This window comes from Pseudochaenichthys georgianus, chromosome 2, assembly GCF_902827115.2.
Source record: "Pseudochaenichthys georgianus chromosome 2, fPseGeo1.2, whole genome shotgun sequence".
Classification (NCBI taxonomy): Eukaryota; Metazoa; Chordata; class Actinopteri; order Perciformes; family Channichthyidae; genus Pseudochaenichthys; species Pseudochaenichthys georgianus.
In genome coordinates, this window is record NC_047504.1 from 5882542 (window position 1) to 5908971 (window position 26430).

Here is a 26430-nt window from a genome sequence, read left to right on the forward strand (position 1 = left end):
TTCCTGTATCAATGTTCATTTCCACACTGTGGTAACAAGTAAACCCACGGTATATTTGAGCCTGTTCAAAACTAGTCTATGTTATTCAAATTAAGAATGAATCCAGAGTCCTGGGTAAAAATCGTAAAAATCGACAGAGAATATATTTTACTTAGAAAAACAACAACCGGAAGTATCGGTGTTTACTCCGGCGTGCTTCACACTGGTCCCTCTCCCGTCGTGTCAACCAATGCTAGCACAGCATCACCGCCTTCTTCTTTCTATCCCTTCTGTATTTTCTGTCCTCCTGCTATATTTTCCGTCGTTTCCCGACACTTCACGATCTCCGCCAGGCTCACAACGACGTTTCCTCTTTTGATACCCATATTTTTGCGTGCTGAAATCGTTTCGGTAGCTGTTTCAGCCGTCGTGCCGCATCAGCCGGGAGAGAAAAACATCCATCCACGACGACGAGGAGGCAGGGTGCGAAAACAGCAACGCCCATTTTGACACCTCCTGTATCAGTGCTATCCCCACGAAAACGTTTTAGGATATTTTCTATGTCTGCCTGTTTATATCTGAGAGGGCTTTCCTCACTTGCAACCTGCACAGTCGTCCCTTTGCCCTGTGTTCCCACCGCCTCTTTAGCATCGTCTCGGAGCTGCAGACATCAACAGGGGCTGAGGTGAAGAGCTCCATGACCCTTTGCATGCAGCGCAGCTCGGTCACATTCCTGCAGGTGAGTGCCGTCATGTTTCTCCTCACACACATTTAAATTCATCTCAAAATCATGAGCCTGGTTATATGCTCTTTTGTCATATTGGTCCAATACGTTTTCATGATAGTGATGATATGTGTGGGAGGAGCTGCATGCTTGTCTCCCTGTAAACACAATTGGCCTTCATTATTCATGACATGGCATGAGTATTCGATATGCAGGGAGCTATCTTTCATTGTATGTATAATATATATATAATGAATGCACAGCCTGATCAATAATGATTTAAATCGCATAATCTCTGCTTTAGACCTATTGTTCTATTATACATTGCAGCAAATTGGCAAGATTGATGTATTCTATTTTGTGTGGTAAGGTCTTCTTGTTACATTTGTTTGTATTGCAATATTTAACAATCTACACATGGCAGTTAGGCAGACAGTGTGCAAAGGCAGTTCTGTAAACTAGAGCTGTATGGATTAGTCCATCAACAGAAAAGGAAACAAGTATTGATTACTGTCATTTGTTAAACACATGTGACCAAAAATAATTCTTCTGACCCAAATGGGAATATGTTTCCATATAATATGTAGATAGTGTGTATACATAGGTAGACTATCTTTGGTTTTTGATTGAGCAATTGATTTTGGATGAGCAACATGTGCAATTTCAAGGCATCATTTTGGCCTTTGGGAAATTCTGATTGTGACATTTTTGGATGGTTTAATTTAAAACAAATAATGGAGAAATGAGTGGATGTACATTATGTGCTTATTACTTTCTGTGCAGGTTATGCTGTCCGCCTTTTTCTCATGGCTCATGAGGACTGTCTGTCTTGTGTTATATAAGCTTATCTCTGATTTAAAGGTAACAGTGTAGCTCCTTTAAAAAATGCTGTTTTTTTATGCTACTACCAGTACTACTATTGCTTTGAGCCCCAGGTCCATTGTAGTGGGTTGTTGATTTTATGACTGCAGACAGGAAAAATAAAGAAAGCTGAGCATTTTGCTAGCAGGCAGCTGATGCGAAAACCCCTGTTTACTCACACAAACTCACACATATACACACACACTCACACACACACACGCGCTGCTGTGTTTTAATGATGATCCGTCGTCCCGTTCCCTAGCAACAGTGGTGTGTGCTGGTCAAGTCCCCTGCCAAATATAGCTCCTGGACAAGCTCTGTCAATCAATGCTGTGTTTTTACGTGCAGATACATGCATGTACGGTGTGTCGTTACTAGGACTGAGTAGCTTTTGTTGCTGAAATAAATAAATTCATCCTCTATCCTGCAAGATGCTCTGCATTTGCATATATTCTGTTGCATGCATGGCTTTATTATTGCTAGGTGGTTGTCCTTTTGTTTACAGGGATAATATTGTTATTATCATTATTAGTCTTTTAAATTCTATCTTGCAGTTTAGTTCCCAGTAAATGGAATGTTCAACTATTTGTTTTCTAAAAACTAAGAACGAATGAAAGACATGTTTTATTCAAACATGGAGATACACGTTGTAAACGTTTTTGTCTGTGTTTGAAACTTGAATCTGAAATCAGATTTTGCTGACACCCTGCACTTTGCTGCAGCTCTGAATCAGGGTCAGTTGGGCACCTGCACTCAGTGCCCCTCACCCCCCCTTTGCTTTAAGCTGTTTTAATGCCATTAACCAGGGGGCTGTGGAGATTTAGAAGGGGGCATATCCGCTCTGCACACGATGGGACGGATTAACATGCACACACACACACCTAAACAGACAGAGCGAGCATGCATGGGCTAATCCTGCAGGCCAGCTGTTGATGTGTTTACCATTGACAAATACCTTGTTTACATCCAACTCACCTCGACTCCTCCCTGTGTTTCCTCCTCAGTCTGCATCAGTGGCCTTATCCTCCCACATCTTCTCGTGGTGCTCCTCCACATCCTCCGGCGTCCCCCTCCTCTCTCTCTGAGCGCTCCGCTCCTCATTCTCCTCACGGGCTCCCGCCATCCATCCAGCTGTGGCCCTCGCAGGGCGCGACTGCTGGCGCTCACCTGACAGGTCCCTGGCCTCAGGACGACTGCCAGCACCCGTACTCTCCCTACATGAGGGACAAAGCGACGCAGGTCAGTGCTGCGGGTGGTTACGCATTGTGTGTGGTATATGAATTTGAGTTTGGTTTGTATGTAAGATATAAACAACTACAATGTTACTGACAATGAATGAATGTGTGTGTTCTTGCTTCTTAAAGATAGCTTTGAAGACATGTGTGTTTAAGAAGCTGCAGGCAATCAATGCAAAGGGGTTAAGAGAGATTGCAGACGGTTGCATCATGATGCTGTGTTGCTGTCTTTGACTATTTCTCACAGACTGACTTTGAACCAGAGTCTGGTCAAACAGAAGCTGTAAGATATTGCTGTAACCTATTTTACATAGGCATCACAATAAAACAGCTACAAAGTGTGACACTGGCAACACCAGTTGCTTCTCATAGAAAACCCCTATTTTGTACTATATCTGAAATAAAGCTCTAACCGGTGTGTGTGCGTGTGTGTGTTAGACCCCCAGGGCCTGGGCAGATGAGAGGAGGAGGGGCTCTCACAAACGCTCGGCCTCCTGTGGGAGCACCGACCAGCTCAAGGAGGTCAGTTTCTTTGTTTTAAAGCCAAAATAAACATGTTATGTTGTAAATAAATGCTTTTTCTGAGCATTGTGCTTCAGTTATGACTGAACACACCATCAATAACAAGACGTGGCTGTATAAATCTATACATCTGCAAAACAACGTCCCTCTGTATGTTTGTAAAACCTCTCTAGATTGCCAAATTGCGACAGCAGCTTCAGCGCAGCAAACGCAGCAGCCGCCATCGGAGGGATAAAGACCGCAAGTCCCCGTTCAATGGCAGCCATACCATCATCCAGTCGCAGGTAAGCAATACAGACTGTATGTCTGAGTTTCTGTCTGAGCTGGAAAAAGATAAAAAAGTTGAGAAGAGAGTTTTCAGGATGTCCCATTTAACCTATGCATTTAACTCATGTCCCTGTGTGTCTCCTGATTACCAGTCTCTCGTCTATGAAAAGTCATCTTAATTGGGTTCCTCTGATGCAGTAACACACACACACACACACACACACACACACACACACACACACACACACACACACACACACACACACACACACACACACACACACACACACACACACACACACACACACACACACACACACACACACACACACACTCCAGGCACGTTGCTGTATTTTGACAGCAACAGGGCTGGTCCTCTGCTCCCTGGGGAGTCTGCTGGAGTGCAGCTGTCCTGCTTCCAGGGCCTCCTCAGGAGACAAAGAGAAAAGAGTTATCATGCAACTTTCCTAACAATACTTGACAAGCTCATTAACTGATGCACAGAGCTAGCAGGAACACACTAGAAGTTACATCAAGATGATCAAAGGTTTGACTTATCTGTTGTTGCAGGAGGTTACAGCTAAATTCATTCTGAGGCATGATATTATAAATCAATGTATAAGTTCATTTTCTTACATTAACCAAATACCATTTCTGTGTTTTTGCAACTGACAAGAGGATAAAGGGTGAGTGAAGGATTTTGTGCAGAATGGGTACTGAGAGTAGCCATGTGTGTGTTTTGCAGTCACCTATGCCCAAGGCCATCCTGATACCCATCCCTATATCCAAGTCATCGGCCCCTCGTTTCCGAAACAGCGTAGAGGGCCTAAACCAGGAGATTGAACGCATCATCATCAGGGACACGCCTGAAAAAGAAGACACCATCGTTGTGAGTTTTGCTAGCTCAGAGATTGTTTTAAAAGTTCACACACAACCACTGTGGGGATTAAGCCCCCGGTCCATGTTGTTATTGTGACCTCATTTGTGTGTGTGTTTGTGCGACAGCCACAGGATGTCCCAGATGGGCACCGCGCACCCCCACCCGTCCCCCCACGGCGCAGCAGCAGCACCCGCAGCATAGACACACAGACTCCCTCGGGGGGAGGCCTGAGCGGTAACCATAGCAACTGCAGTAGCCGGCCCGACTCCATCTCGCCCTCCTACCTCACCGTCCTCAACGACACGAGCGGAGGGAGCCCCTACGAGGACAAAGGTGACTCACACACACCATATTACACTTCATTGTACGCACGCCGTGTCTCTGTGAGCATGATCTGCTGCCGACCTTTGACCTACAGTCTCCCCTCTCTGTCTGTCTTCAGAGCTGGGCCCCTGCTCCCCACTGCCTAAATATGCCGCCTCCCCAAGACCCAACAACAGCTACATGTTCAAGAGAGAACCTCCAGAGGGCTGCGAGAAAGTCAAAGTGTCCGAGGACACCATGTGAGTGGATTATTAGATTTACAGGATGTTCTTTATTTGTTAATGTTATGTACCCACTTGTTATGAAGGCTAAGCGTCCCTGCATGTGTCCACAGAACCAAACCTCCGCAGGACCTCCCTCGCTTCTTGTGTCCCGACCGCAACAAGGTCAACTTCATCCCCAACATCGGCTCTGCCTTCTGCCTCGTCAGCATCCTGAAGCCGTTACTCCCCGGTCCCCGAGGTCCAGTGGGCCTCCGGAGCCTGTCCCCGTCCCTCGTGCCTCTGTCCACCCAGCCCTGCCTCCTGGAGGAGCCCGAGAGCTTCTGACGGCTTCACATCACCCCCGGAAGAACCCCCCCCCCCCTCAACGAAATCAGAAAACACTTACTAGGAAACAACCCTTCTGCTCTAAGAATGCCTTCAGCATGCCAGCTAAGCTCTCTCTGATGTCCTTATCTCGTTGACAAAGCGCTTCCCACTGCCTCTCCTCAGACGACTACAACGTGAGAGTCCTGCAGCCCTGTGCGGGGGTGTGCAGCTAACATTTCATCGCTTTCTTCTACCTTTAGAGCTGGTTATGTTCCTGTTTTCTCGGGAGGAAAAGGGTGAAAGGACAGACTCTTTTATTTCATCGTATTATACCATGGCGCCTTTCCACGGATATATCTCTTTTTCTATCTGTAGTTATTTCTCTTGATATAAAATATGCCTTCCATTGTAAAAGGAAAAGGAAAAAAAAAGGCCACTGGTTTCCTCGGCGACCAAGAGTTTGACCACGGAGGCTAATTTTGGTGCTGCCAGATATATCGTAGCAAAACTTGAACGGTCGCTACAAGGAGGAGTTTAAAAATGTGCCTGATATTTTAGACCGCTCAGTTTCGCTCAACCAGCGTAGTGCTCCATCATGTTTGACCCTTTAGCATGGCACACATGATGTGAGCACTATGCTGGCCATAGATACACACACACAGGCAGGGACAAGCAGAATATACAAGCAGTGGTGGAAAGTAACTAAGTACATTTACTCAAGTACTGTAATTAAGTACACATTTTGAAGCATTTTTACAAATTAAAAAGGGAAACATTATACTTTGTACTTCACTACATTTCATTTTTAAGCTTTAGTTACTTTAGATTTATTATGATTTGTTGTAAATGTAATCTATCCAACAATATATTTAAGTACCTAAAACAATTAGTAGGACAGGAAATTAATTTGCAGCAATTTAATTAAGTTTTTGTATAAACACTTCGCATTTCCAGCTTGTGTGTGAAGATTTGCTGCTTTCACTTGCTAATATTTTAATTTATTTGTAATATATTTTTCTGCAATGAGTTTCTCAATGCAAGACTTACTTGTAATGGAGTATTTTTACAGTGTAGTACTTGTTATTTTACTTAAGTAAAATATCTGAATACTTCTTCCACCACTGTATACAAGGAGGGGGTTTTAAAACATATTTATGTGTACTTTTATCAGCCATTCGCAGTGCAGGCTGACTGTAAACGGGTACAAGCTTCACTAACAGGTAGCATTGAGTGCCCCCCCCCCCCGCTGTGTATCTATGGGAAACGCAGGCCAGGGCTTTGATGTGTGCAGCGTGTTCTACCTGTCTGCCTGCCCCTCCTTCCTTTGCTTCAGAAATGTCCCTCCTTACTCCACGTCCATCACACACACCCCCCTTTTGTTCCAGCTCTTTCTCTCCTCCCATCTCTCCCCCAGTCACTGTAAAGCTGATTTCCTCCTGTCTTGCTCAGCTCGTGTTGTTGTGAAATGTGTCCAGACGGGTCTCATCTTGGCTCCCTCTGGCCTGCAGAGCCCTGAACATGGAGAGGCTGGTGAACACATCCCAATATCACTACGTTACAAAATGGTCTCCACAGTATTTCTGTCAACCGAATCAATATTTAAACTTAGTTTGAAATGCACCACTTTTTATCTTTTGCATCGAAACATTTCAGACACGCTGCGCCACATTTGGAGCTGTTGATTGACGGCCTCTCCATGGCCCGGGCCCTATTCCTGTAAATGTCATTACTACTTAACTGTACCTGCTTCGGTGGGATAGGAATGTACTGGAATTGTAAATATAAAAAGGCACACTGTGTTTGTATTATCGGCTGACAAAGATATGTATCTGAATGAGTTGTACCATAGACCCCCTCCCTCCCTTCCTTCCTCCCTCCCTCCTTCCTCCCCTCCTGCTTTTTCTCCGCTGAGTACTGTGAATTACATGTCTCATTATTGTGAATAATTATGTATTTATTTATCAGGAGTGTTATTGGGTCTTCAGAGAATTTTAACCAAGAATAGATTACATCCTCCATCTCAGGTTGTAGTGAATAGGATACAAAAAAAGATTACTTACTTCTCGTGCACACTAACAAGTCTACACTACGGAGAGCGCAAACCAACAGCTGCTATGTATGTAGCCTCACAACAAGGAAACGATGTAACCTGTAGCAGAGTAGAAGTAGAGAGAAGTGTGGGTGTTGTTTATCCAGTGACCTGATTTGGCATGTTTCTAAAAATGAGGAGTTCTGTTCCAAAATGAGATATCCACTTGCTGAAAACAATCACACCTACAGCGACATGACTTTGTCGTTTTTAAGCGTCTGTTTACAAAAGTAGTTTGGAAGATTAGATTCATACAAATACAGATTTATTCAGATACCAACTTTTATCAGAGTGGATAAACAGCATTTTGGAATGAGGCTCAACGCAGTGATTCTTTGTTTGCTTGTCCAGTTTATTGGAAACAGAACTGCCAAGTTTTCATCTGTTAAACCCCTCGAGTGAAATAAAAAGGCATAGTTGAATTAAATAAAGCATTTGTGATTGACTTGAGAAATACATTCTTTTTGTGTAAATAAAGTGTGTAAATCTAGCAGTATACAGTATAATACATTATGTGACAAAACAACACAGTAGTTTCCCTTCATGTGTCACATTTAAAACAAAAAGAAGAGCAGAGATAATAATATACAGCTTGTATAAAATGTTTTTTTTTTCCCATGATGCATTTTTCCATCCGATTACCTCTGCTGAGGCACACAAAGCCGTAACTTTGGATTTGGTTTAAGTCGATGCATGTGGGCTTGATATTCACATCTCAACAACTCATGAAACATCAAATAAATCTTACAAACTCCACTCTACATTTGCAACAGTTCCTTTTAGCATTTCGTAAACATTCAAAAATGTCAGTATTGGTAGTTTTTCCCTTCAACAAAAAAAACAACCGGTGGGAATCAAATCCAAAACAGGTGTGTGAGAATTCCATTTCATGACATGGTAACAGTTCTCCACTCTCTTTTCCCATAAAACAATAACACATTTCCAAAATGCATCTTTGAATTCTCACACAGTTAAAAGTGAACAGTATTTTACAGTGTTAGAGTTAGTAGTTTTTATATAATCTGGAAATAAATACAATTTGATTTGCATGTTTATAGGATTTAAATAATCCGCCCATTAGAAAATACGTTTTTCCAGTGTCCTAGTTTAAAACATCGTTAAGAGACAAAAAATAAATGTTTCATCCTTCACACATTTTCCTCGGCCTTTGTGAAATTGCTATTGTGACATTTGAACAACAGATGGGACTGAAGATCATTTCTTTCGCGTCCTATTTTTAACACTACATTCAGAGCCAGGAGAATCTGGGATGAAGGTGGACAGTGACACAAAGAGGCTGTGGACAGTGACTTTCCATTGTGTCTGTAATACGACTCCAGGCCAGGTGGTCATAATGACCCCATCAGTCCTCTCCAGAGACAGGACAGATCACAGATCAGTGTGGCCGGTCGACCTTAAGAAAGAAAACTGACATTTCCTTACAGAGATTAAAACGTGTCACATTATGTATCTAACCCATGGAGTGGTCAAGTTCCAGAGATGTCATTATTTCTAGATACCAGTTCATTTAAAAAATGTGCCAAAGTTACTTTGATAAGATTATATATAAAATTGTATTTCTTTTACTGGCAGAGATGGACTTTCATTCCATGTTGAGTCACACCGGTAAAGGAAAAGGAAATGAGTCAGCATCGTGGTCTACAAATAGCTGGATAATGCACTGGTGTTGCTGGGAGAAACACGCCCCAGATCTAACTGGTGTTGCTGGGAGAAACACGCCCCAGATCCAACTGGTGTTGTTTGTGTGCAAATACAGGCTCAGTGACAGGTTCAGGGTCCCATCTTACATACACAATGTTAGCTCTGTATATGCATATAGAAGCACTGTACGCTCTTCATCCATACGTGACAATCATGTGCAGTGAATCTCCGTTTACGTCCTGGGTCCTCTGTGATGTGTGTACACAGCAAACCGACACCCACCCAATCTCACATGAATAAAACACACAGTGCCGTCTAAAATAAAGCTGTAACCCAAACATTCTCACAAGCTGCAATAACTGACACTGTGTGTACGAGTCAGAGGCTGCATGTGTGTGTACGAGTCAGAGGCTGCATGTGTGTGTACGAGTCAGAGGCTGCATGTGTGTGTACGAGTCAGAGGCTACATGTGTGTGTACGAGTCAGAGGCTGCATGTGTGTTCAGAGTCATTTACAAAGCTGCAGAGAGAGCGTTTAATAAGCAACAGTGTTTCCTTTTCCAGTGTGATTTAGTGTGTTGCATCTTACTTACTTACGGACTTAAAAAAACTTGCCGACATCCAGATCCTGTAAGTCTTCATACAGTGCTGCTGCACACACACACACACACACACACACACAGCTTTATGCATTCAGCAGCTCATCTGGGGAGCGTCCGATAGCGTCGGGGTTGGAGAGGGGGTCCAGGTCGGCAAACAGGTTGAACCAGGCGGACATGTCTTTAGATGCACCTGGAGCGGCCACACACACACACAGTTACAAGAAGGTTTCCAAAGATAACCCGATTGGGTCCTTATTCTGCAGCTTGTACGTTCATAAATAACCAGATATAATTCATAATAGGTTGAAGTAAAAAGTGCTATCTATTGCCTCTTTATAAATAAACCCTGTTGTGTAACTCTGTGTTAATATATAGATTGAACGCACCGCGCTAAAGACACATTTCCCAACTATAAAGTTCCCAAACTATTAAGAAGGAGCATACCATTGGCTGCTGGACTTGGAGCTGGCTGAGCTGATTGGCTGTAATCAGGAGGAGGCTGCAGGGGCGGAGCTTGGAACATAGGAGGGGTTGACCAGCCTAAAAGACAAAGCAGGGTTAAGAAGAGTAGTGAGAGATGTGTCCGTGAGCTGCAGTGAGATTCTCTCTCCAGCAGAGGGCAGGGTTGCTCACCTGTGGAGCTCAGGCTGTGGTCCAGCAGCTGGGAGGGCAGGAAGCCTGTGGGGGAGGGGGGGCCCGAGGGAGGACGTGCTGCCGGACCACTACCCTCCGTCGGCGCTCTCCTCTCTGCCGGCCCACCAGTTACTGCTGCGCTCTGTGGAGGGACAGTGGGGGGGTCAAAGAGCCCGAAGGCGTCCTGCCACTCCCTGCTGAACTCGTCGCTGGCCCCGGGGCCCGGGCTCAGGAGGTCTTTTAGGAAAGCCATGTCCCCCCCTTCACCATCCTCCTCTTCTGCTCTCAGCTCTGTCCCGGTAGAGTGGAATGGATCACCTGAAAATGGACCCGCACCTAGACGGACAGAAGAAGAGTCTTATATCTTTGAGGTAACTCCATCACAGGAGATTCTGAAAGGTCACAGATTTACAATCTTGTTTCTAAGCACAGATTCAGATTGCAGAGGTTCACAGAATCAACCACAGAAAGATAAAGCCAAAAGAGAGGGAACAAAGACCATAACTAACAACTGAGGGTTGATACTCTTCAAATCAGACTTTTAAGGAGCATGCTGTTCAATGAAAAGAGTCCCAGAAGTGAAGATGACAGTTTCCCCGTAGTGAAGGAAACGGAGCCCCTTGCACCAGACAGGCAGAGAGTCCAGATCCAAAGAGCCAAAGGAAGCAGAGTTGAAATCCCATGCCACAGCCAGCAAAGTGAGATGGGAGTCAGAGTTCACAGGTGGAGCAGAGAGCAGGCCAGTTTACCGCAGGCAGGCAGCTGTGACTGGAGGCTCTCAAAGCCCCAGGGCTCACTGCGCCTCCCCCCCTGATGAGGAAGCAGGAGCTGGGGCTGCAGAGGGACGTGGGGGGGGGCTGAGGGCTGGGACTGTGGCTCATCACCGGCCATGAGCATCAGGTCGTCCTCAGAGTCCGTGGACAGTCCTCTGAGAGCGTGCGGGGCAGCTGGAGGTGTGGCAGTGTGTTGGTGCGCTGAGACTAAAGGATCATAAAGCCGACGGGCGTCCAGCCGACAGTCAGCAGCAGAAATTCCAATGAACACACCTGTACTATTTACACAAGTGCTGGATATAACAATACCGTCTGCATAAAAGTGCTCAACACACTACAAGAAGCAAACATACAACTGGAGTTTCTTCCCACCAAGAGCAGTGAAAGTAATCCTTTTTTTCCTGTTAAACTTTGCTGTTTAGTTCATTTTAAAGACACATCATTATGACCATGTAAATTCAAGAGTGTACAGATGAAACATGTCAACAAATGATTAGTGATATTTGACCTCCTTAAATGCGCCTTCTGTTCACTACTACCCACTTTTTCTGCAGGATGCCCAGGCTCACTCGTGATTGGACCACACTGTAAACATGTCCCTATAACTGTGTCTCAGCCCAGAGGTGGCAACACATACCTGAACCAGAAGCACTTCCGGATGGCTTGTCGTCATCCAAGGACACCAGACTGAGGAAGAAGGAGGAGGAGGAAGGGAGGAGGGGAATAAATGAGAAAGTGCCTTAGTAGCTGGCTAGACACGGTTTTTCTATTGTTAGCAATGCAGTAGCCTCCATTTGATTTGGAGCTGCACTCTCTTTAGGCACAATGTTTTTTAAGCCCTACCAAACGGAGCACTATGATCATCACATACAAAAGCGGTTTTCAACACAAAACACAAGACGGACTATACTAGATGTATTTAGTTCTCTCACCTCTCTGTGTTGCTCTGTTCTAGAGCCTTCTCCTTCTTCTTCTCAACATGTTGCTGTGCCTCTGCTAGTTCCTCCAGTGGGTCTCTCAGCTCCTGTAAAAGGGAGGCACAATTTACAATGTAATATAAAAACACATAGATGATCAGATCTATGTGGGAGGACTGCTAAAAGGACAGTTGGTATCGGTCTGCAGGGAATGCAACACTCGAGTCTAAAGTACCTTGAGTGTGGTGAACTGGTATGGTACATGTCCTTGGAAGGCCTCGTGGATTCCTGACATAGCGTGGGCCGTCTTCTCCCAGAACTGCAGCAGAGTGGTCTGCCAGGACAGGATCGAAAGATATTCAATAGTACTGTTCCCAACCAGAATGAGTGCATATATGCAGGGTAACCCCGGAAACCGTTAAAACATAGGCAATGGACTCTTTCCCCAGTGCCGGTAGCAGAGTATGCCTTTCTGTCAATTAAGTATGGTGGCTCTGAGGGAAGAATGTATATTGTATGTGTTTGACGTAAATAAATGATAATAACTGTCTAAATCCCTGATGGTTTTCTTTATTATTTATTTACAGCAACACGCCGTCAAATCGGGTAGAAATGACCGTGTCCACCTGAGTGTCATGTTTACATCATAGGCAACCGGAGCTGGCTAATACTGCCACTTCTGCAGAGTCATGTGTCCTGGGAATAAAAGCCTCATTTAATCCCCCACACTGAAGACACAAGTCAGATGTTATTTGGTGTTAGCGTGTTTGTGTGCAATAGTAAAGGCATAATTGAGTAAAACAAGAAAGACAAACAAGCCGGTAGACAGATCGGGATACTGCATTCATTCTTAAAGCATACAGGTACATATTGTAATCAAAGCAGAGTCTAACAGAGATGATATGGTGTTGACAGACACTCACCTGGTAGGTACAGAGGGAGTGTGAAAGCATGTTGCAGCGGCTTGCTCCCAGCATGTCCACCTTCTGACACACATCGTTCTTCAGCTTCTCAAACTGGCCCTTCGTCCCTCTGACCTGGGATTGGACCTAAAAAACAGACAATGAGACACATCATTTATATCATTAGTGTCAACCAGCACCTGATGCACCCAAACAAGCGTCCTTCTACCTTGCGGAACTTCTCCAGCTGCTTATATGTGTCTGGGTCGAGTTCCTGGGAGACGTCCTTCATCCAGAGCAGAGCCCCTCTGTACTCGGTGCGCGCCTTCTCCATGTGAGTGACCGTCAGCAGCGTGTCGGCGATGGCGCGCCGCCTGAACGTCTCCACTTCCTGGTGCAGGCGGTGCAGTGGCGGGCAAAGTGCCATCCTATGGAAAAAGATCAACAGAACTCATGACATTTCTCAAAATGAGAAAGACATTCAGCATAATGTATCATGGCCAAGTGAGGTTATTCACCAGAATCAATAATACACATGTTTTTTCCCCTTTCTCTGTTCATTTGTAGCCATTATTGTAATGCCATTACTCTGGAATGCACTTTAACACGGGATCATTGGCTTGGTATTTCCTGCTGCTGACCTCTGCTTGGCGGAGGTGCACAGGGCCTTGCTGGTGGCGTTCATCATGTTGCCAGCCTTTGTGCGATCGTGTTCTGCCTGGAAACGCAGGAACAGGCCGAGCTCGTTCTCCTCCTGAGACAGACCTGGGGAAAGAGATCAAAGTCCCTCATGTACACAAAGGAGACACACCTTGACTCCCTCATACCACGGCCGTGCTAGAAAGAATATCACTAACACCTTATTTGAGTTTTAAAAAACTGGCTTATTAGTTAGTTAACAAATCCAACCATTTATAGCTTAAGTGTGAGACAAAAGCACCACACAGGAAGGAACACAGTCATAAACACACAAGATGTCATCCTGTATAAGGGAAAGAATGATACAGCCTGAAATAAATAGCTCCGACTGTTGTGCAGTGCAGTGATGTCATGTTATACGTTTACTCACGTGTGATCCTGTGCTGGTACTTCCCAATCACCTTCAGCAGCTCTGTGCATGTCAACTGAACCGAGTGGAAGAACTGTAGAAGCAAAACAAGCCAGGTTCAAATACATCAACACCTTTCTTTAGAACACCTTTAAGAACCTTGTTGTTGCTTTTCTGTCCACTTATTTCAAGACTTTATTTTGCAGTGTTAACACAACATATGTTGCTCTCTCTTGCTTTCTGCCTGGCAGTCAGATGCCTCTCCTCCGACCTGCCAGATGTATGCTAGTGTGTCGCATGTGTGTCATAGCAACACAGATTTAGAGGTCGCTCTATACTGCTCTCTGATAGAAAGCAAAGCACCCACAATGCAACACGAGGATATACGTCATGATTGGAATGATGTTAAAGAGATCAGGCTCGGACATCTTAATAAAGTTTCAGTTGGGGATTCAGCTGGAAGAACATAATGCAATATTGTGCGAGTCTGAAATTGAGATTCATACAGCAGGGTTCTCGGGGACATGATCATTAATGGAGGCAGCGTGGAGAACTAACTGCAGACCACTTGAATATATCCTTGGGCTGCTCCTTTTATATTAGCATGGGATTACCAAAGAACATTTATGGAAAATAATTAGATTATCTTTTAGTCACAGTCATGGCCCACTAGTGAAATCTTCTATATTTTATAAAGCCATCCATGCCTGGCTCTTCAGGTGTGAGACTGTAGACTGAGAGCAGAGGGAGGAGGTGACTTGTACGTGGGGTTACTGATTAACTTTAGAATAAACACTCACTGCCTTCTTTCCGTTTGCCTCAGCAGTGTCAGATCCCTGCCTGTGTACAGGTCACTGCTCCTGAACAACACACCTCTTATATGTTGTATTACTAAGACGACCAACACTGATTGATTCATCAAGATCAAGTTGGTCTTGTGCCATCTGCTCTGTCTGACTCACAGCAATATGGCAGGGGAAAACCAGAAGCAGACGGGAATAAACATCCACGCATGGCTTCGTGCAAATACACTTCGATACATCAGTTCTGTTTTTCTAATTGAGATTTTGCCAGAAAAAGACAGTGATGAAATATAAAACTAAAACAATCCAATGTGGATAAATTCACTTAAAACTGGATGAAATCTATAATGGTACTGATGCTGGAAAGATTCAAAATGGACTTAATAAGATCTGATGTTTCCTTATCTGACGTGACCTTATATCTGTGTAAATCTAACTAAAACTGTGTCTTATCTAATGGTGACAGTCATACTCTGCAAAATGAAATAATGGATACAATCGAATCTAATTCTAGTAGCTTGCAGATCACTGAAATGTAAAACCTGATAAAATCAAGTTAGCTAGAAGGCCAGGGAATCAGGAGAGCTAAAATGCAACAAGACAGGTTGGCAACAAATTATCTGAATCTACTCTTTGTAAATGATCTTGAAACACTTTCTCCTCTTTTCTGTCTTTGTCTCAGCGGGGATGGATGGAGGGACAATGATTTCAGGAGGACAGTAGAGGCCTGATCTTGTTCCCGAGCGAACAAAAGCCTCACAGTGCATCCCTTAGCAGCTCAGTGAAACTCTAGCACATCGCAGACAGTTACACAACTAAATGCCAGCCAATCCAAACTGCCAGCTCTCATTCCTTGCAGTGATGTGAAGCGACTGCAGAGGATCAGACTGTACAGCTGTGCGTAACGTTCAGAGCTGTGATGTACTGTCAGACATCTCACCTGTAATTACAACCCTTATATCCAGACATCAAGAAAACATCTCTGCAAACAATGGACCCCTTGTGCCGCTGATGTTCTAAAACCTCTCTTTGTAATCCTACTGCAGATACATTATCCCTCACAATGACACACAATACAAACTGGTAAACAATATCTACATGTTATTTACAATTATAACATGTAGATATTGGTAACCCCTCCCCCCCCTACCTCAAGCTTGGCGTCCAGGTCAGCGTCTGAGGCCACCACGTACTCGTCCTCCTTCTTGCCCGTGGCTTTGATGAGGACCTGCTTAGTCTTCCAGAACTTCTTCTGCATGCGAGCCATCACCGAGCTGTCCTCGCCGAGCAGGGCCCGGCCCCCGCTCAGCATGTCCCCCGCAAACCTGGAGCACACACACTTCAGTCAGCTGCTCTTATAACAACAGTGTTCAATACAGTAATTATGATCATTATAATAATGGCACTGGCTAGAGTCAACAATTATGTAAATATGAATTGTACACTTACCCGTCCATGATTGAATATCAACCTTTGTCAGTTCTGAAAACTAAAATAAATAGAAATGTTGTATTAACCCAAATGAGGTCATCAACAGGTGTTGGTTCAAAATAAATGCATTGATGATCTGTTCTTCATTCATTAAACATGTTTTGCATTTGAACTCTTATGCAGCTTATATCTTGCCTAAGGATAGCAGTAGGATTTTAATGGATTTTTAGTATAGAGTAAACTAGTAGCTGAAGTCCATTGTGTTTCCTCTTCCTCACACAGAAAGCAATGGTCAGGCATATAGACTGAAGGTGTTGTGTAAATCTAACTAATATAATGCTACTGACAGTCACAGTGAGAAATAACTGCTGCTGGTTTCCCTGTAGATGTTTGCTGGGATACATTCAACAGCAAGCATGTAAACAGAGCTGACAGCTGTTCCCCTACTGAATTATAATCGAGTTATAAGCGGTTATCATAGTGTTATCTGTGACTGCACAAAAACCCCTCGGTGCTGAAGGCTAAAAAGCTAATCTAATATGGTTTATCCAGCAGAGACCAGACACCTGTGCTTTTCGGAGTGAGGAGAATTGAGAGCCAGCTGGCTGTGGAGCAGGTGTTCAGTTACATGAAAGGCTGCCTTGAAACACACAATAAGAAAGCTAAGGCGTGTGTCATTCGACCATTTTTATCGACAGTGTAAATACAAGGTGTAAAAGTAAAAATAAATTTAACGGTAGTCGAGAAAAGCCAGCCGAAAACGGCTTGTTTGCTAGCAGCAGTTTAGCTCCCAGCGAGTGCAGTTGTAGGAACAGTAATGCTGATAGAATATTTTACATTACAACGAGATATACAAACATTACGGTTATTATATTATGGTCAGATAATTTAAAAGGTGAATTTATCTTTACCTTGCTTTTAGTTTTGTCCAGCAGTCCGAGCATCTGTGCAGCTCAGCTCGGCTAGCCTCCTCTGCCGATAGCCGTCATAATGAGTCAGAGAAACAGGATATGCAAAGCAGCTGTAGCGCTGATTGGACACCAGAGGGCGCTGCTGTACAGGCCCATAGACTGTATACACTAATAGACAGGCCACAAAAAAGTTCGTCTATTGCTAAGTAGGCATTCACAGCTCACTTACTGAACAAAATGTGTACTACACTGACTAATAAGCAGTTAGATTGAATGTGTTGCAGTTCCACTAGTTTAAAAGGAGAGGGAAGATAAAATGTCAGTAAAATAACACTTTGATCAACCCCCTGGGCCCCTGCTTTAATATTATGGTACAAAAAGACCAATCATAGTGATACCTCTTCTTTTTAACGCCTCTGGTCATGTTCAAATGTTGCCTCCCAATATAACAGTAAAATGACTGTTCTCCACTGGTGGAAGAAGTACAGTTAAAATAGCAATAACAGTGTAAAAAAATACTTCAAAGTTCTGTATTTAGAATCCTACTCAAGTACAGGTCAAAAATAATATAAAGATTAACTTTAAGTACCAAAGGTAAAGTGCTCATTATATATTTGACCTATTTTATAATACCTAAACAATACTGTATTAAAATTATTGACATTAATGTAGTAAAGGTTACAATTACTCAAACTGATGGGTATTCAAATATTAATAATAATTGGTCATTGCCATTAAATCACTATTGTGTTTTATGAATCTCGCAACTAATTGCCAACCTCAAATTATCACATCTACTACCAAGCACTAATTAATGAAACATTAAATAGAAGAGACTTTTCAGGAGACACAATTAATTTATACTTTTTTGGGATTACAGGAAAACAAAGACAATCCATAAGAAAATATGTGTAAAAGTTTAGAAGGGTAAAAATAACAGGACCAAAACAGCAGAGAAACCAGGCAAGGATAGTTTTGTACTGTACACAATTCAAAAGCACTGCCGCTTCCATCTGCGTGTCACAACACTGATACTGTCCATCATTCTGTCATCATGTCTGTGTCCATGCTGTTCATCCTATGCCCCCGCATCCGTCTGAACACCAGAATATTTGTAGGTGTACAGCTTGTTATCTGCACCTCCGCTCAGCATCAGCTGAAACAAAACACATACAAGAAACTGTAAGTTACACGTGGCTGGATTGAGTTGAACTTAAATATTTGAAGTTGCTGCACATATTCCTTTGTGGTTATATTTGTGGAAAACAGTCTTACCCCACTTTCTGTCCAGTCCACACAAAACACTTTGTCCTCGTGAGCAGCCAAGTCATACAAAGGAGCCTTACAGCTGGAAGACATAAGAGCATTTGAAAGTTAACTTAATTCACTGAATTACTTTAACACTGAGGTTTAACTGAGACCCACTAAAAGGACAAATATTTATACCAAAATCATAAAAAAGATAGTGTATGCTTAAGAAAGTTGTAATGAACTGACAAAGTATTTAATTCTAACAAAGACAGGAAGCCTTTCCAGACAGTAAGCTGTTTACTCTCACACGTGTGGAATGAACGGGATTTCCTGCTCTACGTGTCTGCATGAGTAACCTTTCATACTCAAAAAGTATGGACCATGATCCAGCCTGTGCTGTGATGTGATTGGCTGCTGAAGGTGATATGAAGGTTGAAATTATCTTGATTTAGCAAAAAAAGAACTGGAACTTATTAAGTGGGTAGTTAATTGATCAGTTGCAAACATTCAAAAACACATACTTTTCATTATCTTAAAAAAAAAAATACAGCCCTGTTTCCAGCTTTAAGATAACACAATGCTGGCAGGTTTCTTGCATAATGTTATTTTAGGCCTAATGGAAACTTTTAACAGACTTTGGATTCAACCAAAGAAGTATACAGTGCTTCACAGACCTTCTGGTGTCCCACAGTTTGACCAGGTTGTCAAGGGAACCGGAGACCAGCTGGTGCTCATGTGCTGGTGCCCACTTCACCGAGGTGACCCAGCCGGTGTGAGAGGTCAGAGACAGCAGCACCAGAGAGCCGTCTGCAGGGGAGGGGGGCGTTAAAAACAGGCAGAGGAAAAGCCAGAACAGTGCTTATAAAAGGTGAATAAATGATGCTGCTAAAAGTGCTTTGATTGTGATGTATAGGGGATGCAGGCAAAATGACATTAGGCTTCGAGAGGTGTGGGGTAGGTAGCGGTACCTTTGGTGCGGGGGTCCCACAGCCTGATGTGTCTGTCAGTGCTGCCGGAGGCCAGCCGCCGACACAGAGGTGAGTAGGAAATACTGTTAAACACTTTGCTGCCCGTCTGCGGAAAAACAAAAACATCAGTCAGTTTATTGTGGGAATGACAAACTAAACACAGTTTGAATAAAGTTTCTGCTCGTCTCACCAGCGTAGTCTTCATCTCTCCCGTCTCGACGTCCCACACACGGATGGTGTGGTCCCATGATGCACTGCAAACTTCCTCACTGTCGCACCACAGGACGGAGGACACGGCCTCGTTGTGTCCAGATAACGTCATGATGGGAGTCTGTCAGTGGGAGGGAATGGGAACCTCAGTATGTTGTTCATATTCAACACTTAATTGTTTGGCCCTTGGAGCACTCACCCTGGTGAGGCCGAGCTGTTGAGTCTTCTGTTTCTTCCTCGGTCTGTCGGCAGGCTCTTCTACTTCGTCCGCCTCATCTGTGGGCACTGAGGGAGATATTTAGCTTGTTGAATGTTTGCTTTTTAATCAGTTGTGCAAAATTCTAAAAAGGCAGACATGCTGGCATCCTACCTGCTGACCAAATCTTCAACATTTTGTCCCAGGAGCCACTGCAGAACTGTAACCGAAATGATGCATTTATAAACATATTCTTCTTCCTGTGCATTTAACCACTGCCCATCCCTCTCTACCTTTGAGCCGGTGGGGTCTGTTGCTACAGTGTCCACGCTTCCTGTGTGTCCCCGGCAGCAGTGTATGGCTTTCACCTTGTTCCTCTCAGAGTTCCACTCCCAGAGCAGCAGGGTTTGGTCCAGAGAGGCCGTCAGAAGCAAGGAGTTGAGACCATCTGCACAGAAACGTCCACACAGATGTTTTAAGAGAGGCTGTCTTTAGAACAAGCAGAGTGAATGTCTGCCACTCTGTCCTGCTCACCTCTTTTGACCCAGGCCACGTCTTTAACCACGTCTGTGTGTCCGGCCACCGTCATCACTGGCTTGCCCTCCAGGGACCAGATCTTGGCTGTCTTGTCGTATGATCCTGTAAGGATCCTGCAAAAGAATGCAAGCTAAACAAACTTGTTTGGGAAAAATGCCCCTCTTTGACAGTCTGCAGTCCATCATCTTACCATTCAGCATCTGCATCTACGGCGCTAATCCAGTCGTCGTGCATCATGCACTCCTCGGGTTCTGGGGCTGTGATCCTCTCGACATACTCTATCTCCACCACATCTTCCTGAAACACACACAGACACACTGATGCATAAATATCAAATGTGTTCCAGTTCAGTCACAATTTGTACATCCACCAAACAACTCTTTCTCGTGGCAAAACAGGACACTGGAATGATTCAGTGCCATGAATGTTAGAGGCAGACGTCATATCCCCTCAGTGAGGCTGATCCTACCGTTGATATGCCCTCTGTGTCCATGTGAGTGGACAGCGACGTTCGCAGGAACTGGCCCCTGACCAGGAAGTCGAACTCCACTTTGCTGTGAGATGCTATGGAAACAAAAAACAACATGTTATTCACTCAATATATCACCAATATTTGTGATAGACATAGTACAGGGATTTAGTGAACCATTATATTTAAGTAAGACTCAGTATAAACAATAGAAAGGACAAGTTATACATAAACAGAAGATTTGTTTAGTACAAGATGAAGACAATAATCTAAGAAATCAATGCGTAGGATAATACAAGGGAGACGTTATGTTCAGTAATACCTCGGATATTAACTTAACTTTGACACACAGCAGGGAAACAATGGGCCAGAAATATTAAAACATTCTTGCTAATATTAAAGTAGAGTGTGTTTTCTTACCATTTCTAGCCTCCAGCAGCTTGTTGATGACATTGCTGAGGTCCAGCACCTCAGAGGCAGCAGGGATGGAGAATGGGACATCATCTACTGCATACCTATCAACAAAGGTTATACCCATCAAACACACATTTGATACTTTTTTTATGTCATATAAGCTGATGTAAAACTTATATTCAAATATAAGGATAGCAATCAATCATATATTGGGATGGAATGTTAGCATTAGCTAGCTAAACCAACAAACTCACAGCTAGGAAATATTAAGAGGCTAATAGTTTTAAAAAGGCTAAGATCAAATGTACAGTTCACATGTTTATTAAAATGCAGTGCAATAATTCACATTCATTTTGTACTATTTACAGTTACAGCTTGTTAGCCAGCCTGCTAGCCGTAACTGTGTTTTTCAGTTTTCTTGTTTCGTTAAAGAGAATAAAAGCTTACCTTTTGTCCTCCGTGAAGAACCTCGTTTGTAACTGCGACATTTTCTGTTTTATATTTCTCTTACAGTCCACTAGTAATTTAAATGTAGGATATGTCTCAGTATTTAATCTGCTCCTTCATAACATATCTGACTCTCGTGCAGTCCTGCCATGTGGTACGAAATCAAGGTACCTCAGCGGAGCACAGATGAAGACAATCGATGATGCGGATCTATGCTCTACTAGCAATGCCTGCTGCTGCTTCTTCTTCTATTATTTTTAACGGCAGATTTGAATCCATGACGTTTCATTACTGCCCTCTTACTATTCACTTCCTACAGCATCCACTGGCTCTGCTTGTTTATCATACAGATCTTAAGTAAAACCAGCAAGACTGCAGGATACAAATATAATATAATATCAAAAAACAATATGTATTATTATGGAAGCCCATTTCCGCCACTTGAAAAAAATAAAATCCCCATGAAAAGTCATAATTATGAGATAAGAAAGTCGAAATAATGAGATAAGAAAGTCATAATTATGAGATAAGAAAGTCGAAATTATGAGATAAAAAGTCATAATAATGAGATAGAAAGTGATAATTATGAGATAAAAAGTCATAATAATGAGATAAGAAAGTCATAATTATGAGATAAGAAAGTCGAAATTATGAGATAAAAAGTCATAATAATGAGATAGAAAGTGATAATTATGAGATAAAAAGTCATGAGGTTGAGAGACTTTGTCACAACAGACAAACTAGCAGCTCTTTGGCTCGAGTTCTCCTATTTATCTTGACACGGAAATGGATTGTGAGTACATTGAGGACTACTTTGCTTGCTGATTCACATGGAGTTGTACTAAGCAAACGCACCCTTGAAAGGATTTTAAGCAAGAAGCAGCTCTGGCGTCGAAAGAATAAAACCGATGTAGCTGAGGTGGCTATCTTCATTGAACAGCAACTGGAAACATCTGGTCAGTGTCATGGTTACAGATGGATGCACCAAAAATGTTGGTTACATGGAATTGTGACTGACAGAGAAACAGTGTGAATACTGCTACAGTTATTGGATGGTGAAGGTGTTGATCTGAGGTCAAGAAACAGACTGCGAAGGCGCATCTACCATAGCTGTGGTCCAAACTATGTATGACACATTGATGGTTACGACAAGCTTAAGCCATTTGGAATTGCAATCAGTGGATGCATTGACGGGTTTTCCAGAAAGATGATATGGCTTGAAGCTTACAAAACAAACAAAGACCCGAAGATCATCGCTGGCTACTTTATTGATGCTGTTATCAATGCTGGTGGGTGCCCTGCCAGACTCAGACTTGATTTAGGAACAGAAAATGGCCATATGGCTGAAATGCAGCAGTTTTTGCATTTTTCTGAGAACCAAGCTGAAACAGATAATGTAACCTTTGGTCCAAGCACTGGAAACCAGCGTATTGAACGATGGTGGCTGACCTTGCGAAGTGAGTGTGTCCAGTTTTGGATGGACCTTTTTGACAAACTGAGTGTCGATGGCTACTTCTCAGACAACTTCTTGGACAAGTCCTTGATCCAGTTCTGCTTTCTACAAATAATACAGGTACTTGTCACATTATGAAATAAATAAATGTTGAATGTGGTGAATATTTTTAAAGAGCCACAAATGACCATGTGTAAAATAGAAATTGCCTGTTTTCCGTGGAGAGAGTGAATAATAAGTTATTGTTTCTGGCTAACAAAAATATGTGGGTATTCAGAGTAGCTGTGTCAAATAAGTAGGTATTTAAGAATTTTTATTTTCGGGTTTATCCACCACATTTTTATAACTGTTAAGATATAACATTAGTTGCACTGCTGCAATTTACATTTTACAGTTATTAATATGATTGTGCCAACCTACCATAGTACAACTAGAAGACACATCTCACAAATATAACAAACCATGGGTCAAGACTTGACTAAGGCAGTAATCACCACTGCCCAGTATTTTTATACATTCTATTTGACTGAATATTATTTGCCTCCTAGGAAGAACTTAATGAGGTTGCGTTGACTTGGAACAATCACAGAATCCGTCAAGTCCATAACTCACGATCACCCCATGGACGTCCCTCCATATTGCATGCAGTCCCTCATCTGTATGGAGGCAGAGATTGTTTGCACCACGTGGACCTGGAGAAAGTTCAAGTCTGCCTTGATGAGTGTGTGTTCAAGGACTTCCCATGTGATGAAGATGTGTTCCATATCTGTGTGGATCTAATGTCAGAGTATAATCTGAAATTAACAAATGATGTGTTTGAAACTGTTAACCTGTATATCACACTCAGACAACTGATGAACAATGAACTGGATCATTAATTTTCCTGGGGCAGTGTCACAATTTATATTTCAGAAATGTGTATTTGTTTCCTGTTTCATTCCAGGACAAATTGAAATATATATACTGATTGCAATTGTCAGAATTATAATATACTTTAACCTGTGATGAATGAAAATATAATTGTAGCTGTTTGAGACACGTCAAATATGTACCAAATATTCTCAGTGCATATATTTGTATTTACACACAAACAAAGTCATGTGTTGCCCTTAGATTGACTATGTGTAAAAACAGGATACAAATGCAAAATACACACATGTATTAATCAAATTATTTATTCAATTATTTAAACAGATGGCATACAAAATTGCTGTTTTCATTTTGACTGGATATAATTGTTTCCAAGCAGCTCTTTGATGGCTGAGTCACTGAGCATGTCCTGTATCATATCACGATAAGAAGAACATCAGTTTAAAGGCAGCAGCTGTTTCCCTTTCATCCTCTCTCCTTCTGCATCCCTCCATCCTCCCACTGCTTTCACAATGGTGTGCTTCTTCTTCTTTCGTATAACGTTAGATGTCCAACTCGGTGTCGTGTAGCCATGCCCGCATCTCTGGTCCTAGGTCGAAGAGGCTGGCTTCCGAGGGTGGTCTATATAAGGGGCAGATGGTGATTATATGGACAGCGGTCTGCTCAGGGTCACCGCACTCGCATGCCGCACTGTCCGCCAAGCCCCACGTCTTCATCGAGGTTTTAAAGCGACCGACCCCAGTTCGCAGACGGTTCAGAGTGGTCCACTGCCGGCGTGGTAGGTCGTCTCCTCCAATGGTGCCATCTCCTGGGTCCCAGATGTAACGGTGGATTCGGGAGGGCCCGGCTGACATGGTGTGCTAAGCCAGGGAAGAGCAGGCAGCAGAGAGAGTGAGACAGAGCGAGTGACTTCCTCAAACACTCCTCGCTCCTTTCTCCCCCTCCATTTATCTGAATCCAACCAATCAGCTGGCAGACTTCAATAAACCTCTGAAACCAAAATTGCTCTTTTCATTTTGACTGCATTTCAATCTAACTTGCTACAGCATCAGCACCCTTTAATCGTAATCCATCGGTACGTTTAAATGCCAAACTGTCTTTTGGGAAATAACAAGAACAGCACCTGAATAGAATAGTGTTTCACAAGGGAATATATACATTGTTGTCTGAAATAACTGATTTAGACTCAGGTTATTAGTGAAGTCTAGCAATATAAACCATCAATCTTAAACTACTTCCTTAACTGAGGTATTCACAGAAAGTTATCTGCATTGAAACGTAAACATGTTCTTAAACTGAAAACAATGTTCAACAAAAGTGGCTAAAAGCAGTAAAGAAATATTGACAAGATGTTGATGCGGTGGCACTCAGTAAGGTTAAACAAGCTGTATTACTTCCTTCACAATAATCTGGAAAACCTACAAATCTTAAACGTGAACCTCTGATTGCAGTTGCTGGAAGCTGAAATCTTTGTATCTTAGACAATATCCATTACCCACACGTTGCTATCTAAGACTTTGTTCATTTCATGTCGAAAATCTGGGTAGTGGTCGTAACTGACTGGCAACTCCAAGTAACAGCCACATGTATGAGCAACAGGTCTTCTTTGAAATCCCTGAAGTTGTGTGAAGCTGACAGTGATGCTCTTTCCTGTGAACAAATCTGATCCTGTGCAAAATCTGAGGAAAAGGGAGAGGTGCTGGGTGTCTGACTCTCTAAGATATGCACTAACATACTTGACCATTTGTTTCTCCTGGGCATTCTGTGTACTGGGGTAAGTCATTGATCTCATGATCTTTCTTGATGTTGGTTGTAGCTCTTCATAGACTGCTGCAATCCCTTTCAGCTCTGATCTAAGAGGTGCAAGTGTGTTGTTCCACTGTTCAATCACAAAAGCAGGCTCTTGAATCAGTTTTTGGTGAGCAATCTCCTTCAAGATTTGCTCAAAGTTATCTGCTGTTGGAAGCCGCCGGCAGTTGTGGATATCCATGATTTCCAACAATTCTTCTTGGTCCACACCTTCAAAATCTGAACGACAAGATTCAAAGACTCTGACACATACTTGAGAAAGCTGTCCACAAGATCACTCTCAACAAAGCCCAAAACAGCTTGCTCCAGAAGTACAGGTGAAAGTTTAACAGGAAGGTACTTCTCTTTTTGCCAGCCAAATGTGATTATTCGGCCTACACTTTCCCATTCTTGTTTACCAAAATCATGACGCAGGTATGGCACTTTGAAGCCATTTCCCATAGTGCACTGCTCATAAAAGTCATTCCAAAATTCGGACAGTATATCCCTCATAACACCTCCATCATCCACAGCTTTTTCAAGCTTTCCATCGGGAAGAATAACTTGGAAGTGAAAGTCATTCTCCATGATATTTTCCTCAGAAAACACTAGAATAAGTTCTCTGAGAATCTGTCCACGATGAAGAACAATAATTTTCTTCACTCTTTCTCTCTGATTGGCTTGTTCCTGAAACATATCCATTGAAGGAGGCATGGATGATTCAATAGACAGTTC

The 26430-nt window shown here is 43.0% G+C and overlaps 3 protein-coding genes across 4 annotated transcripts; 1 reads left to right on the forward strand and 2 right to left on the reverse strand.

The window, feature by feature from the left end:
* The first annotated feature begins 96 nt into the window (after positions 1 to 96).
* LOC117460788 (protein FAM117B-like) lies at positions 97 to 7856 on the forward strand. Its single transcript, XM_034102351.1, has 11 exons — positions 97 to 114; positions 395 to 462; positions 628 to 718; positions 1487 to 1494; positions 2569 to 2803; positions 3238 to 3321; positions 3495 to 3605; positions 4334 to 4477; positions 4594 to 4801; positions 4911 to 5031; positions 5127 to 7856. Exons 1-11 carry the CDS (start codon positions 97 to 99, stop codon positions 5338 to 5340), a joined length of 1302 nt encoding a protein of 433 aa, XP_033958242.1. The 3' UTR covers positions 5341 to 7856.
* ical1 (islet cell autoantigen 1-like) lies at positions 7743 to 17180 on the reverse strand. 2 transcript variants are annotated; one of them, XM_034099122.1, is made up of 14 exons: positions 17093 to 17180; positions 16200 to 16239; positions 15901 to 16075; positions 13969 to 14041; positions 13541 to 13664; positions 13129 to 13327; positions 12921 to 13046; positions 12233 to 12331; positions 12013 to 12104; positions 11718 to 11767; positions 11057 to 11287; positions 10308 to 10643; positions 10119 to 10214; positions 7743 to 9864 (listed from the first exon to the last, which is right to left on the reverse strand). In XM_034099122.1, the coding sequence occupies exons 2-14, from the start codon at positions 16205 to 16207 to the stop codon at positions 9758 to 9760; spliced, it is 1716 nt and encodes a 571-aa protein (XP_033955013.1). In that variant the 5' UTR covers positions 16208 to 16239; positions 17093 to 17180; the 3' UTR covers positions 7743 to 9757. The 2 variants fall into 2 exon arrangements, with proteins under 2 accessions (XP_033955013.1, XP_033955020.1); XM_034099129.1 differs by lacking the exon at positions 11057 to 11287.
* A 749-nt stretch (positions 17181 to 17929) lies between these two features.
* Positions 17930 to 21788, reverse strand: wdr12 (WD repeat domain 12). Its single transcript, XM_034096775.2, has 13 exons — positions 21585 to 21788; positions 21144 to 21238; positions 20724 to 20818; positions 20445 to 20551; positions 20252 to 20367; positions 20011 to 20165; positions 19892 to 19937; positions 19721 to 19806; positions 19502 to 19642; positions 19312 to 19417; positions 19018 to 19150; positions 18368 to 18440; positions 17930 to 18248 (listed from the first exon to the last, which is right to left on the reverse strand). Exons 1-13 carry the CDS (start codon positions 21623 to 21625, stop codon positions 18171 to 18173), a joined length of 1272 nt encoding a protein of 423 aa, XP_033952666.1. The 5' UTR covers positions 21626 to 21788; the 3' UTR covers positions 17930 to 18170.
* Between the last annotated feature and the right edge of the window lie 4642 nt (positions 21789 to 26430).

Bases quoted from the DNA above. Each gene is read 5' to 3' on its own strand.
- LOC117460788 (XM_034102351.1), top strand. The intron at 3,322-3,494 runs GTCAGTTTCTTT...AAACCTCTCTAG, and splicing joins GCACCGACCAGCTCAAGGAG to ATTGCCAAATTGCGACAGCA. The intron at 3,606-4,333 runs GTAAGCAATACA...TGTGTTTTGCAG, and splicing joins ATACCATCATCCAGTCGCAG to TCACCTATGCCCAAGGCCAT.
- ical1 (XM_034099122.1), bottom strand. The intron at 13,047-13,128 runs GTAGAAGGACGC...TCTGTTTTTTAG, and splicing joins AGCTGGAGAAGTTCCGCAAG to GTCCAATCCCAGGTCAGAGG. The intron at 11,288-11,717 runs GTATGTGTTGCC...ATGATCCTTTAG, and splicing joins CGGAAGTGCTTCTGGTTCAG to TCTCAGCGCACCAACACACT.
- wdr12 (XM_034096775.2), bottom strand. From the start codon at position 21,625: ATGTCGCAGTTACAAACGAGGTTCTTCACGGAGGACAAAAG. The intron at 20,166-20,251 runs GTGAGCAGGACA...GTTTCTGTGCAG, and splicing joins CGTGGCCTGGGTCAAAAGAG to ATGGTCTCAACTCCTTGCTT. The intron at 19,643-19,720 runs GTGAGTGCTCCA...TCCCACTGACAG, and splicing joins AACAGCTCGGCCTCACCAGG to ACTCCCATCATGACGTTATC.